General features: G+C 57.2%; 2 protein-coding genes across 2 annotated transcripts in view; both read right to left on the reverse strand.

Moving 5' to 3' along the window:
• EIF2B3 (eukaryotic translation initiation factor 2B subunit gamma) overlaps positions 1 to 828 on the reverse strand; it is a 99,230-nt gene extending 98,402 nt beyond the window's left edge. The window contains exon 1 of the mRNA XM_041483442.1: positions 552 to 828. Coding sequence (XP_041339376.1) covers positions 552 to 699 — 148 coding nt within the window. The 5' untranslated portion in view covers positions 700 to 828. The remainder of the gene's footprint in view (positions 1 to 551) is intronic.
• A 697-nt stretch (positions 829 to 1,525) lies between these two features.
• On the reverse strand, positions 1,526 to 10,140 carry LOC121362088 (E3 ubiquitin-protein ligase HECTD3-like). Its single transcript, XM_041483307.1, has 21 exons — positions 9,382 to 10,140; positions 9,143 to 9,303; positions 8,532 to 8,624; positions 7,965 to 8,100; positions 7,521 to 7,636; positions 7,143 to 7,256; positions 5,993 to 6,075; positions 5,590 to 5,755; positions 5,166 to 5,247; positions 4,727 to 4,909; positions 4,585 to 4,634; positions 4,400 to 4,464; positions 4,071 to 4,174; positions 3,704 to 3,823; positions 3,486 to 3,575; positions 3,187 to 3,393; positions 2,808 to 2,937; positions 2,366 to 2,440; positions 2,029 to 2,110; positions 1,863 to 1,934; positions 1,526 to 1,695 (listed from the first exon to the last, which is right to left on the reverse strand). The coding sequence occupies exons 1-21, from the start codon at positions 9,706 to 9,708 to the stop codon at positions 1,611 to 1,613; spliced, it is 2,541 nt and encodes an 846-aa protein (XP_041339241.1). The 5' UTR covers positions 9,709 to 10,140; the 3' UTR covers positions 1,526 to 1,610.
• Between the last annotated feature and the right edge of the window lie 4,333 nt (positions 10,141 to 14,473).

The raw sequence follows: 14,473 nt of genomic DNA on the forward strand, positions 1-14,473 counted from the left end.
AGAATCGCTGCAATATTGGAAAAGATCATGAAGATCATCAAGTCCAACCAACCAGCACCACCACCATGTTCACCACTAAACCATAGTGTCATATCCTCATGGTTTCTGAACACTTCCAGGGACGGTGACACCACCACTTCTCTGGGAAATCTCTTCCAATGCTTTAAAACCCCTTCAGTGAAAAAGACTTTCGTAATATCCAATCTAAACCTCCCCTGGTACAACTTGAGACCATTTCCTCTCGTGGGAGCAAAGACCGACACACACCTCTCTACAACCTCCTTTCAGACACCCGCTGAGAAGAGGGGCGCAGGCACAGAGAGCGCAGCCGAGAGGGCAGGAAGGGATGTGACACGGGCCAACAGCACAGCTCCAGCGCACGGGGGAGCTGCGCCACAGCACCTGCCCCGGCCAACAGGGCACCTGCGGCACGGCGTTACAACGGCGGCAGAACGGGCGGGAGCGGCGGCGGTGACCGGGGACAGCCCGTAGTGACCAGGGGGAGCCCGCGGTCACCAGGGTCAGCACGCCCAGAGCCCGCCGTGCCTCACCTTCGAAGCCGGCGCGCTCCAGCAGGTTCAGCGGGTACCAGAGCAGGGGCCGGTTTCCCACCGGGAGCAGCGGCTTCGGGATGCTGGAGGTCAGGTCCGTCATGCGGGAGCCGCCTCCGGCCGCCATCACCACGGCCTGGAACTCCATCGTGTGGCGGAGTGACACAGAGAGGCAGGGCCTCACCGGGACAGCTGAGACAAGGCCGGCTCACGGCTCCGCTCCCTGCGACCGCTCCCGGCACTGACAGCGCAGCAATGGCGGCGCGGCCGCGCTGCGCCTGCGCGCGGGCAGCCGAGAGCGTCGATCGCGGGCGAGCGCCGATAGAATCGATCCGCTTCCCTGGTGGGCTGCGGGCGGCCTCCACCCAGCCAGGACGGCGAGAGGAACGCCGAGCGAAGAGACCCCGCTCTGCCGAGCACCGAGTCATGGATCCCGGCCCAGCGGCGGGGGGCGCTCGGCGGAACAGCGCCCCCAGGCGGCCGGAAAGAGGTAATGGAGGGACAGCGGGGGCTGGGGGGGGACACCGGGGACTCTGTGTGGGGGTACCGGGGACACCGGGGACTCTGTGTGGGGGTACCGGGGACACCGGGGACTCTGTGTGGGGACACTGGGGGCTCTGTTTGGGGGTACCGGAGACACTGGGGGCTCTGTGTGGGGACACTGGGGGCTCTGTGTGGGGGGTACTGGGGAGCAATGGAGGCTCTGCGTGGGGGGTACTGGGGGCTCTGTACTGGGGACACTGGGGGGCAATGGGGGCTCTGCGTGGGGGGTACTGGGGACACCGGGGGTCAGTTTGCAGCTGTGCTCCCCACACCACGGCCAGAGAAGGGACGGGACTCGCAGTGCTCCCTGCCCCCACATGGCACGCTCTGCACCCCGCAGGAGCCTGTGTGGGCAGCACCCAGCGGCCATGCCGTGCTGACCCTTCCAGCTGCAGCCCCTGACCTCGAGAAGCACAGACACAAACAGCACCTGGGGCAGGACAGCAGGATCTGGCCCTGCAGTTTTATTGAATCCAGTGTCCCCGAGGCTCCCCTGGCGTGGGGCACACGGGGGTGTCATTCATCCCAGGGGTTCTTGTCGGTGTCGATGGACATGCAATTGTACACGGCGTAGCGCAGCAGCTCCTCGCAGACCTTGGCCCTGGCAGGAGGAACACCAGGTCACAGCCATGATGGCCACAGAAAACCTCAGGCTTCCCTCCCCACACCTGCCTGGACATCCCTTGGGGAAGGCCTGGGGAGTCTTGATGGGAACCCCAGCACCAGCCCCAGGGAGTGGGGAGCATCCCTAGCCCCAGCTCAACTTACGAGGAATAGTTGGGCAAGAAGAAGGTGCAGGAGCACGTGCAGGCCTGTGGCATCAAGTCCAACGCATCCAAGCTTGGGAGAAAGGAGAGTCAGACCCCAGCACGGCAACCTGATATCATGTGGGGACCCCAGCATGGCACAGGGACCCCAGGCAGGATGGACTCACTTCGACCTTTCCGGGTAGACACTGATCTGAACTGGGAGGCGGCTCCGGCCGGTGACGAACTTGAGGAATCGGCTAAGATCCTCTGAGAGGAAGGACAGGACTCAGGTCTCAGGGACAGGACTGTCCCAGCAAGATCTGCGTTGCACAACCACCCCAGGAGCATGGGGCAAAGCTAAGGGATCCTCTCAGAATCCCAAGAAGGGCCGGGTGGGATGACCCCAGCCGCTTCCCAGGAAAGCATCTGGTGAGCACCCCTGGGGCACAGGACAGTGGGTACCCCATACCCTAGCCTGTCCTACTGCACAAGAAGAGCAGGTAAAGGTTTGGGGTCACTCACCACTGGTGAAGTTGTTGAGTGCCTCCAAGAAATACTGGATACGGGTATCATCAGAGGGGAAGTCATCAAACTTGACTGCAACAAAGAATGTGAAATGGCTTAATTAGAAACTCCCAGCAAAGCAAAGGAAAGGAGGAGACACTGTGCTCCTCGGTGAGCCCTGGCACCCCTGAGTGGGACCAGCACCTTGTGTCATGGTGGGTGGAGAAACAGAGGTCCTAGTTTTCAGAGTGGCCATTCCCCTCTGATAAGGATAAGGACCAGATGGACCAGAGTGGGGTTTGCTGCTAAACCTGAAGCATCCAGGGACCCTCTAGCTTATCCTCCCCCAGGCTCTCAGACACCCCATGACCAGGATGCATGTGCATGACAAGCATTATCAAGGGGATCCCCTGCCCTTGTGGAGGGCAGGGAGCAGCTCTGGGCTGGCCCTGTGACTCACTGAACTTCTGTAGCTCAGCTGCTGTGATCTCCGGGTCCCCGCAGATCCTCTTCTCCATCTGCTGCCAGGTGAGCAGGTCCAGCACGGGCTGGGGCACCACACGGAGCAGCCCAGCACGTATGGCTGCAATCTATGGGACACAGGACAGGCTCCATGTCACCACAGTGGGTCTGAGCCCCAGGCAGCCACCTAGGGCTCTGGGGACAGCAACCACAGGACCCCAAGAGGGATCACCAGGACACATGGACATCCTGGGCATGGGATGCACAAAGAAACACCCAGATGGAGCTGGCAACCACCAGTCCCACAAGTACCAGGACGTCTTGCCACAGGAGCAGGGTACCCTTGCAGCCCTGTCAGCCCTGGGGGACAGTGTCACCTGCTCCTTGCTCTCCTCCAGCCGAGCCTTTTGCACCAGGCGGATGAACTCCTTGCGGTCCTCGTAGCGCACAGCGGTGTTGCTGCCGTTGGGGATCAGCTCCACCATGCGCTGGTCACTCAGCACTGTTGTGTAGGTCAACTCTCTGCCAAACATGAACTCAAAGCCTTCCTTGTCCACCCTCTCCAGCACCTCCAGCCGCTTCACCTGCAATCCAAATGAGCAGTAGCCACCACAGTGGAGCCAGAGCAGCCACGAGACAGCACAGCACTGCCCTGCCAGCACCCAGCCCTGCTCACCAGCTCTGAGTCCACAGTGGCAAAGTCCTTGCTCCAGCTGACCTCCTCCCCTGCCAGCTGCTTCCACACCAGTGCCGGCAAAGACAGGATCTGCCAAAAGGAGTGGACACACGCATTCTCCTCCTGCCTCTTCTTCACCCATGGGCAGCCCCTCTGCCCAAGACAATGTGGCCCCTGCCAAGCCCCCTCACTGGCCAGGAAGGTTCTGCTGTGCTCACCAGAAACTCCTTGCTCCTCAGGGCTGCTCCCATCAACTGCCCGATCCACTCATACTTGGGGAAGTCCTTGCAGGAGGGGTTGGGGACATACATGTCCCTGCTGTCACTGCTGCTGTTAGCCTGTGCGAGAGACTCTTAAGGCACAGAGATGTGACGAGCCCAGCATGGTCCCTCCTGCAGCCTCCCCCACATTCACCCCTCCACCTGCCTCTCCTGCCCTTTACAGCCCTCCAGGAGATCTCCAACACCCAGGTACAAGCACAGCTCCCCCAGCCAATAGCCCTGCAAGCATGAAGATAGAGCTAACACCCCTGGCTCTGCTGGCTGAGTCCCCTGACCTGGACAGGCAGACTGTGGGATGCCAAACCTGATTGGAGGTGCGCACAAAGAACGGCAGGGGCACGGGCACATCGCTGGAGCTGGGACACAGTTCCTCTGACACATCTGACAGGCTGTCCCGAAAGCCACCACCTGCAGCGGGGGCAGAGGATGGTTAGTGCCTGATACACCAGGGCCAGACACTGAGCCACAGGATCTGGCCAAGCTGCCCCACTCCCTGGGGCAGCAGCAGCACCACTGGTGGGGTAGGGGAGATACAGGAACGATCTCATGTTTGCAGAGCAGGGCTGCCTCTCCCAGCGTGGGCACCCAATGAGCTGCACCCCAACACATGAGACACCAGGGGAGAGCTCTCACCATTATCAATGATGCCCTCAGTGATGAAATCGCACTCCCACCACTGGCTGTGGGTCAGGGGCCACCTGTGGGGAAGCAACAGCCCCATGTACATCCCTCCTCTGAGCATACCAGCAGCACCTGGAATCCCCTTGCACCCTGCTCTGGGGAAGTGACACTCCACAAATATGACACTGAAGACCTACCTGTAGTCCAGGGGCTGATTGTTCTTGGAAGATCTGAGGCCTTCATACAGCTGGAGAGTAGTAGAGCAGAAAGGGGATGAGATGGGGGCAAGATACCTGCTGAAGTGACAGGTACCTGGCACAGGGCATGGTGCTGCCATACCTGGGTGAAGACGGCATTCCTACAGCTGGGGTCCAGCGCGGGGTTGGCACGGTGCTCCCGGGCCAGGAGCCTGTTGATGTAGAGCTTTGGCAGGGTGTGAGGAGCAGAGCTCTCTGAGGACTGCAGACAATGGGCAATGAGGGCTTCACTCTGCTTGGACAGCAGCAGGAATGGCTTCATGCTCTAGCAAGGGACAAGCAGGGATGATTAGAGGTCTGATCCTGCCACCACCTGCTGTCTTTTCCTCTCCTCAAGTCAGCCCTGGTGTCACAGGGGATGCTCTTCCATCCCTCAGGCCATGTCAAACATGGCAGCTCTCAGCCCTGAGCTGGTCTGTTCGCACTAGATAAGGAGGAAACACTACAGCCCCCAGAAAACCTGAACTTGTGAGGAGATACCACTACTGGCACCATCACAGGGAAGCCTGGCACATGCTCACCCTGAGTGCATTGAAGGTGCCGATGCTGTCCTCGGAGAGGGGGATCAGGTAACACAGGACACTTTCCAGGAGCTGGACAAATCTGGAGACAGGAGAGAAGCAGTGTGAGGCTGCAGGAGAGCAGCATTTCACCACAACCCCAGGGGACTGTGCTCCCTGCACATGGGTCCCCTCCAGCCCATCGAGGGACATCAGACACCAGGGGAGCACCCACCCAGCACCCTCTGTCCAAGCACTTTATTTTATTTCCCTCAAAAAAAATGCTGCAAACATTTTGCCCAGCCTATGCTGCTGCACTGCAGCTGAATCACTGCAGAGGGTCTCTGTTGGGCCAGTGCTGCCTCCAGGGGCTGCCCTGCAGGTCAAGGCAGGATGATTTTGGGACTGAGATCACTGCAGGAATTGTGGCATCCCTGTGCCGTACCTCTGAATGAGCACAGCTCGCCGGTACAGCACGTCGGCATCCACCCCTTCCAGGAGAGGGTAGCGAACCAGCCGGGCTGGCTGGAACATGTCAGAATTCAGGATCAGGTCCCACTCCCAGAAGGACACGATCTTAATCCCCTGCAGACGGACATTGTACCCTTGGTCTGCCAATAAAGAACAGCGATGCTGCATGTCCTGCAGCCAGCATGGCTTGGATGCTGCAACAAGAGGCGAGGTGCCCCCAGCACCTGCAGCATCTCATATGAAGCTCATTCCTCAACCTTCCCGCCAGTGGATCCCAAAAAGCAGCAAGTGTGGTAGAAAGAGCTGCAGGATCAGGACTAGCTGTGGGTTTAGGGCCAGGCTGGGCTGGCAGCCACAGTCTGGGTGCACAGGCTCACCCCGGCACTCCAGGAAGCGGATCTCCAGCACGGGCATGTGGGTTTTCATGTCACGGAGGATGCAGACACTCTGGTAGCTGTTCCTGCACACAGCACGGAGGGAGATGGAAAAGCCATGAGGCACAGACAATGGTGAGGTGGCCAGCGAGGCACAGGCCACTCTGGCTCCCCAGCCAAGGATGTGCTTCTACCCATGCAAAAGCCCCCCCACCTCACCAGGGCTGTGGCAGGAGGTGCCCAAGCAGAGAAGAGGCTGTCAGAGGCACAGAGACGTTCTGGAGAAGGTGGAAGCCGCATCCAAAAAGCCAGAAAAGAGCACAAATTCAAAGCAGTACAGAAAGACAAGGTGGCTGAGAGCATGTCACTGTTCTTGGGGGGGTCCCAGCACATCTCACAAGGGCAGAACCATCCTTCAAGCAGAGTTGGTCATGCAAGGGTGGTGTGTTTTTGAAAGAAACAGAGATTTGTGTAAATTTACTAAGTGTATTTTCAATGCCTTGTCAAGGTCCCATCAAAGTCCTGTGAGCCCATGGGAAAAAAACACTGCAAGCATTCAGATGCAGTAAGGACCTGGCTCCTGTCACTGCAAAAGACATCTCTGCAGTCTCATGGGTGCTTCTTCAGAGACAGATTTCACTGCTCAGCCAGAAAACATCAAACAGGCACATTTTGGGGGAAGGTGAAGGAGACCTTTGCACTCCTGTGTAAGCCCCTGGCTTGAGAAGGGTGTTCAGGGCTCAGGTGAAGATGGAGAGGTGAAGCACCCCAGGACTTCTTGGCTACAGCAAGGCAGAGATGCTCAGGAAGGTGGCAGCAGTGGCGTGTGTTCTGAAGTGAGGAGGAAGAGGCAGGAAGACCACCAAAGTCACCAGGCAGAAGGAAGCATGCTGCAGACCAGCTGCTGCAGCATGGGTGAGGAGCAGGAGAGGAGATTAAGGCATTTGACTGGCACATGGAAGCAAGGGACCACCACACTTGTGGGAGCAGATGTAGCCTACATCCAGGGAGTTCCAACCCTTGGAGAGCCACTGTCACTGGCAAGTCACTCAGAACCAGCCCCAGTCCCATCCTTAACATCTGCTCAGGATGCAGAGATAGCTCAGGAGTTTGGCACAAGCTGGGCACACGCTGCTCCTCACTCATTACTCACTCGTTAATTAGGACTGTTCTCAGGTGCTGCAGCCTGCTTGGTGTTCCCCCATACACAGCCACTCGCCTGGGTACATAGGAGCTGGACTGCCCATCCAGCATCAGCCACAGCCTCCTGTGGGTGAGAAGAGCAAGGAACAGCATTGTCCTCCCCTCATGAGCTGCCTGGGTCCAGAGGTGCCCCCAGAGTTGTACCAAGCCTGGGGCAAAGCTGTGTCTTCCTGGGGTGCCTTTGGCAGCAGCTGTCCCCCACCTCAACCCCACACCCCCAGCTGCAGCTGGGGGAAAGCTGGGTTGAGGAGGAAGACAGTGCTTTGCCCTGCACCCTGCCCTTCCCTGGCACAGTTGTTGGCATGCAGGGGACACCCCGAGGTCTCACTTGACAATGGCGCCTTTCTTCATGTTGAGTCGCACCCAGTGCTGCCCCGGGGGCCCGCTGCTCTCCCAGAAGGTGTACGTCAGGTTGTCTGTCAGATGGGCTGCAACACAATCCTCCTGCAAGAGTGCAGTGAGCAGAGGGAAGGAGATGAGCATCCTTGGAGACGCCATGGCCTCCTCTGAGATGTGTTTTGTGGGTCCAGAGGAGGTCAGGAGCAGGCCAGCCCCTTGATTTGCTAGGCTATGGGTGGATGATGGTTCCCTGACATAGCAAACTGGGCATCGCTGTGGACTCCTGGTGCCCCAGAGGCACAATGGGGTTTTGCCCCCAACAGCTTTGCTAGAGCAGCAAAAACCCCCCACCATGCCCTGCCCCTTGCAGGGGCAGGTGGCGATGCTCACGTCTTATGCTGATTTTAGGCTGCAGAGGAGCCCCACCACGCACCGTGTGTGAGGAGACCTCGATGCTGTTGATGTGTTCCTTGGTGCAGTCCATGCACTGCAGCTTCTTCTCACTGTGATCGTACAGGAAGCGCCCCAGCTCCATGTCGTGCTCATAGGTCCAGCCTGGGGGCACGGACCTGCAGGGAGTCTCTGTGTTAACAGATGAGGAGACCAGGCTGCACCCCAAACCTGGCCACCAGCAGTGTGCAGGAGCCCCAGCACCAGCTGAGACTGGCTGCAGTGTCTCATGGCCATCAAATGGACACGGTGCCAAGCCACTGTCCCTGCAGCAGACAGATGGCATGGCTCTATCTCATCACCAGCACACCAGGTATTAATGGCCACTCCAGCCCAGTGGGAATAGCAGTACACAGTCACTCCAATGGTCCATGGAGCAAAGGCCATCTTCGCTTGAGCAGTGCCGAGGTACCAGTGTAACAGGCATCTCATGGCACTCATCCTCCCCTCTTCAGACCCTGAAGCCAGTCTTGGCCCTGCAGGCATGTCCAGGCCCTGGCCAGCAGCCCCTCAGGATGCTGCAGTCCTGCTCTAGGAGATGCATTCATACCGAAACTTCTGCACGGCAGCCTCATCCTGCTCTATGAGTCTGGGCATCTCTCCAAGGCGCATGGAGTACGTCAGGTCCACCACTTGTTCCCAGCTGGAGCAGCAGGGGCGGAGGAGTCACACAATGGAAAAGATGTGTCAGTGCTCAGTGTGTCCATTACTGCCTTAGCCTGAAGTATAGTCAGCAGTAGTGGGGCACTGGGGGTGACACCCAGGAACAGCTGTGGGAAGGATGAGTGTCCCTGCACCCGAGTACCGGCTGGGAGGGAGCAGGGGAATCCCGCCCTGCACGTGACCTTCCATCATGAAAATAAAATTTGAGCTCTCTGATCACTGCACTACCTCTGTGTCATCGCTCAGCCCAAATGCAAACGACTCAGAACTCCCCTGGTATCATTCTGTGCAGGCGCTGCCACAAGCAAACAGGATTCATCTACGAGGGAGCATCCACCTGCCCGCCGGTGCTCGGCGGGGATGGGTCCCACCTGCGCTGGAGGGAGTGAGTGGGTTGTGCTGGGCGTGCCCAAGGAATCTGGGATGGTTGGGTTGCATGTCCTCTGTGGGGACCGGTCACACGCGTCTCCAGCGCCCAGTTCCTGCCCGGGGCCATACCTGACAGCAGGTCTGTAATCAACGCCCAGCGTTTGGTGCTGACACTGGATCCTCTGCACGGAGTCCACTGGGACTAATTTATCTCCTCCCTCTCCGAACCTCTGCGCCAGGACCCAGCCCTCCGCCAAGCCACGGGTGCCCGTGTACTCCTCCAGATGCTCCTGAAGGCACATCCCGTCCTGTCACCGCCGTCGGGACCCGGCATTCCCGGATGGTTCCCGGTGCCGCACCCGCGTTACCTTGCTGAGCTTGACCCAGAGCCCGGCGCCGTTGCAGTACTCCTCGCCGGTGGCGCGCAGGCAGCCGCCCTTCCGCACCTCGATCGTGGCCCGCGCCGCCCGCTTGCCGCCCCGCGCCGGCCCCGGGCTGTCCCACACGCTGAGCAGGCTGCGGGCGGCGGCGGCCGCGGCGGCCGAGGGGTCCTTGCAGATCTTGTACTGCACCTCCCGCGGCACGTAGCAGAGCGCGGCGGGCAGCGCCCGGGCGCGGCGGAAGCACTCGCTGCACTGCAGCAGGAACCGCAGCCGGCCCAGCACCTGGTGCGGCGCCTCCCCGCCCGCCCTCATCGCGCTCCGGCCACCGGCTCCGCGCCGCTACGCTGCGCCTCGGGCCGTCCGGACCGTTCCCCGACCGTGCCCGCCCTGGAATGCCCGCCGGGCCGGGGCGCCTCCGGCGGGGCCGCCGTGCCCGCCTCCGTCCGGGGCAGCCCCGCCTCGGACAGCCCTCACTTCCCAGCTGCCGCCTCCGCGTCAGGCAGGCGCCGCTCCGCCCGTGCCCCGGGCACGCCCCAGCGCTTCTTCATCGCTCTCGGGCAGCGGGCGCTCCGGTCTTCAGCTCCGGGCCGCCTTTGCCAAGATGTGACTCGGGCACGCCCACTTCAGTATCCGGCAGGAGCTGACCCCGGGTCACGGGCATCCCCTTTCCCTGGCTTAGGACTCTGCTCTCTCTCGGCCTGCAACATCGCTGTCATTGCCTGCATTCCGACAAGCAGAGAGGGAGGGAGTCTTGTAGCATCAGGGCACAGGGCTACATCTCCAGCATAGACAGGGAAAAGAGTTTAGTGGGAATTGTGGTATGGGAGAGCCAGCTTCTGGCTGTTATATCCCTGCCCTGGGCAGGCCTGCAGCAGGTGGAGATGCCCCAAGCACTGCTGGGGAGGAGGACAGGCTTCCCTGCCCAGAACAACTTTACCTCAGGTGGCAGAGGCATCCTGGCAGCAGGAGTGAGGCCATTACACCCAAAAGCATCCAACCCCACCTCCCCCACCCTGCCCTGAACATGGGGTGTGCCACCTCACATCATGTCTGCTTGTTGCATTCCACAGCAAGGCGATGGCAGAGAGCAACTCAGCTCCACCCCACGCTACCTTAATTTCTTCAGGTTGGGCACAAAGGGCGGAGTTGAAGGATCATGAAACAAGCAGGCTGGCAGAGCTCAAAGGTCCCCTGGTGCTTGCCTGTTCTCCTGGCAGGTCAGAGTCCAGCTCCATCCCTGCTCCAAAGGCACAGTGCAGAGAGATCCAACAGCTGTTCATCCCTGCAGTGTTACCTATTGAACAGGCATGACTGTGCCTCACCGCAGCAATGGCCACCTGCCCTGCCATGAACTACAATGCAGAAGAAATGCAGGCTTGGGCCTTGATCTTACCTACAGTAACCATAGCCAGGAAGGTTCTGGGCCCTCCCTCTGCAGCCACAGTCACCCTGTAGCGCTGATTTGCAGAGCTGCTGCAAAGGGTTAAGCCAGTTAATACTCTGAGTCACCTCTGTGACATTAATTTGTGTGCAAGATATGCAGGGCCAATTTCTGCCTCACCTCCAGCGGCCTCTTTCAGCACCAGTCTTCATTGCTGCTTAGAATCACAGAATCATTTAGGCTGGAAAAGACTTCTAAGTTCATAGAGTCCAACTGTTGACCCAGCACTGCCATGTTTATGACTAAACCATGTCCCCAAGTGTCACATCCAGTGTTTAACCCAACGGAAGGACACAGGAGCCCCAGGCAGACCTGAGAAACCATCAGGAAGGCAGGAGCAGTTAGTTCATTCAATTTATTCTAGATCCTACACGAGGTAGGGACAGACAGAACTTGTCAAACTACTAAGAGTTTGTCCAGGGTAGTAGTAGCAGCATAACAAGAACAGCTAGACTACATGTGCATTATTAATCACCTGAAACTATTCTGACAATCCTGCAAGTTGAAGGCAGGAGAGAGCAAGTGGTTATATGGAGCCATGATGGCATCACTCCCTCCCCCAGGTTACCCCTACCCACCCTGTAGAGCTGCACTTCTGGCACATGGAGATGCTCCTCAGCAGCACAGAGACAGCAGCACCTTCCTTAGCACTGGCTTGAAAATCGATCTCCACTGATTTGAGACTGATTGTTGGGGCAAGGACACGCAGCTGCTGGTTCCTGATACTCAGAACACTCTCACCCCAGGCCACATGCAGCAGGACTCCAGGGCAGGGGCACTTGATTTGTGCCGTCAAACATGACAGGAGAGAGTTCCTACCCACAGCTTTAGAGATCAGAGAAGAAACGGGATCCAGCACTGACCTAACACCTATTTTGGGCCCCTGAGATTGGCCAGAGTTGAGCCAGGCTGACCTTTTCCACAATTTGCTGGGCTGTCCCAGCAGACATTCAGCTTGTGATTGGCTTTAAAACGCTGCAGATGAGAGGACCACGCAAAGGACATCCGGGCCAGCTCCCCCTTCCCAGCTTACCTTTGCACAGCAAACTGAACAGCACAATCAGTGGGTTATCTTGGCATCAATTCCACAGCAGCCACATTTTTCCAGACCCTCTGACCATGCACCTAACCATCTCACTGCTGCAATGGGCTCCTCCTCCTACTAGAGGGGCTTTCACAGGTCTCTCCACCCCAGTACACCACCACAGCAGCAACTGCTGCAATTCTCCAACATGCATACGGTGATAACACAAAATAGACATTAAAACAATGGTTTATATGGTAAAAAGATGTTTTTCTCAGTATGCCTGTAGGAGTTAAATTCAGACCATCGTGGGTGATTCCCTTTCTGCTAGGGCCAGGGTCCTGTTACTACAAATATCTTTTAAACAGAAATCTCTGTCACCAGCTAGATCCTTTCCCCAGAGTTCTAGCAAGCCCTTGGGCAGCACTCAGTGGCAGGAAATAAGAGGCCTCAGATGCTAAAAGACCTTGCTGGAAGGAAGAGTAGAGAAATGCAGGAAACGTGGGAAAAAACTAGTTGATAACTCCACAGTCATCAAGTGTTTCAGGTTAGGGAAGGCCTAGATCTAAAGCCAGCAGGATGAGACTGGAAGGCTGATCACAGTGCCCAGGGCTGTACAAGAAGTCTTGAGCATCTCCAAAGATAGAGGCATCACAATGCTTCTAGGAAAGGATCCCACCACTTTAGCCAGGTTCTGCTCTCAGTATCGCCTTGCACAGCAGCTCTCCTCATCATGGAAGGCTGGAGCTGTGTACATGGAAAATGAGAGCGAACATAGATGTCTAAACACATCTCAGTGAGAAATCTGAAGTGTTCTGGGTGTACCTCTGTAATTGCCTCAGTTACTCTCCTTCAGCTGCAGTTGCTTCCAAGGGCAGGGGAGCCAGAGGTGCTTGCTCCCCCACAACTAATCACCCCAAGCAGCCCTAGCTGGCTCCTAACCTGCCCATTCCAACAGGTGACATCAGCTCACCCTCCACCAAAGACTAGGGCCATCTTATCCATCCCCTCCTGAACTACTTACCAACCAACCCCTGCCCAGCAATAAAGAGAGGAGTCTATTTTATTGCTGCTTCTAATTCTGCTCAGAAAATAATGTGGCCTCCTGCTGATGTCCAGTAGAGGCAAGAGGGCAAGGTTGGAAAAAGCAGTATCAACTCCATTCCAATGTCAGTCCCTTTTCAGATGGCTTATTTCAAAGCCCAGTTCGCTGCTCCAGGCTTCATCCATAACACTCCTGACTGAGAGCAAGCCAGGAGATCAAAGTCCTTTCACCAGCTTACTCATGCCCATTTAAAACAGACACCCTAGGAAGTGACTCAGCCACCAGCACGGAAAATTATCGCACTAGTTCCACTCCTGTTCCCATTCACGCTGGTGGTTGAAATCAGCCACAAAGCCACAGAGATCAATTCTGGGACAGCTCTAGGATTTACAGAAGACCTCTTCCAGCAGACAGGACTTCACACCCACCCAGCTGAGCATGGAAGGCCCTGCTGCAAGCAAGGGCTGCCATAAACAGCTTCTCTAATTCACCCTGTGCTCTCTCCACTCACCACGATGCAGGAGATGGCAGCACATGCTCCTTCCTGGTCCTACATCCCTTTTAGTAACAACCCTCCTTGGCAGATCTAGGAATACGTTTCAAAAGAAACTCATGAAGGGAAGGACTTTACAACTGGAAGTGACTTCTGGATGACAGACTCCTTCAACAGAGGAGAAAAAGCCATGAAACATTAAGACAGGATAAATCTTAACTCACAGCATCAGCCCCAATGATTCTGTGACTCACAGTAGTGGATGTCCAGCAGACCACACAGGCTGAAGATGGGGCTGGAGGTATAAATGTAGACTAACACCTAGCAACACCCAGTACTAGGCAATGGCCAGCCCCGCCCAGAGCTGGGAAGATCCACAAATACTTCCAAATAGTTGTGAAGGTTTCATTGCCCGCTCCTCAGCCACAGAGCATGTGTCCATCTGCTTAAAGAGCTCCAACTCTTGGTATCCGGTTTCTACACTGCCCTAGGGCAAACGCTTTTCCTATTCACCTGAAATCTCTATGTCCCTTCCCATGGAGGGGGGTGGGGGGAAGGAACAGAGTCTGGCACTGCCATGCCTGCTACTGCTTTAACCTCTGCAGTCTGGAAGATGAACTTGGCCCTGATGGCAGATCTCCATGAGAACTAGAATAGATTAGTTGTAATACTGCCATTCAGGGGTAAACTGAGGCTCAAAGAGCCCGGGAGAACAGCTGCCAGGCCACCAGCATGCTGGATGCAGAACTAAAAGAACAAAAGGGAAGCAGACAGTTCCCACTCACTGTGAGGAAGGAGCTTCCACAGCAGTCGCTGCTGTGTAAGAGGTGCCAGGAATGACAGGAACTCAGATTTCATGTGATGTAAAAGCATGGGAGTCCCTTTGGAATCACCCAGTCCTGCTGTGCAGGTCTATTATGACACCTGGTGGCCAAAGGCACCCCTGCAGCACCTGCTACCAGCCTGCCCCATTCTTCTCAATCCTAGATGAATGATCTCATTTCCACTGACCTCATGTGATGTCAGGAACAAGGCAACAGAGTATGGTCAGGACACACTGAGCATCTTGGCCAC

This window comes from Pyrgilauda ruficollis, unplaced genomic scaffold (genome assembly GCF_017590135.1).
Source record: "Pyrgilauda ruficollis isolate IOZ18807 unplaced genomic scaffold, ASM1759013v1 scaffold6, whole genome shotgun sequence".
Taxonomy (NCBI): Eukaryota; Metazoa; Chordata; class Aves; order Passeriformes; family Passeridae; genus Pyrgilauda; species Pyrgilauda ruficollis.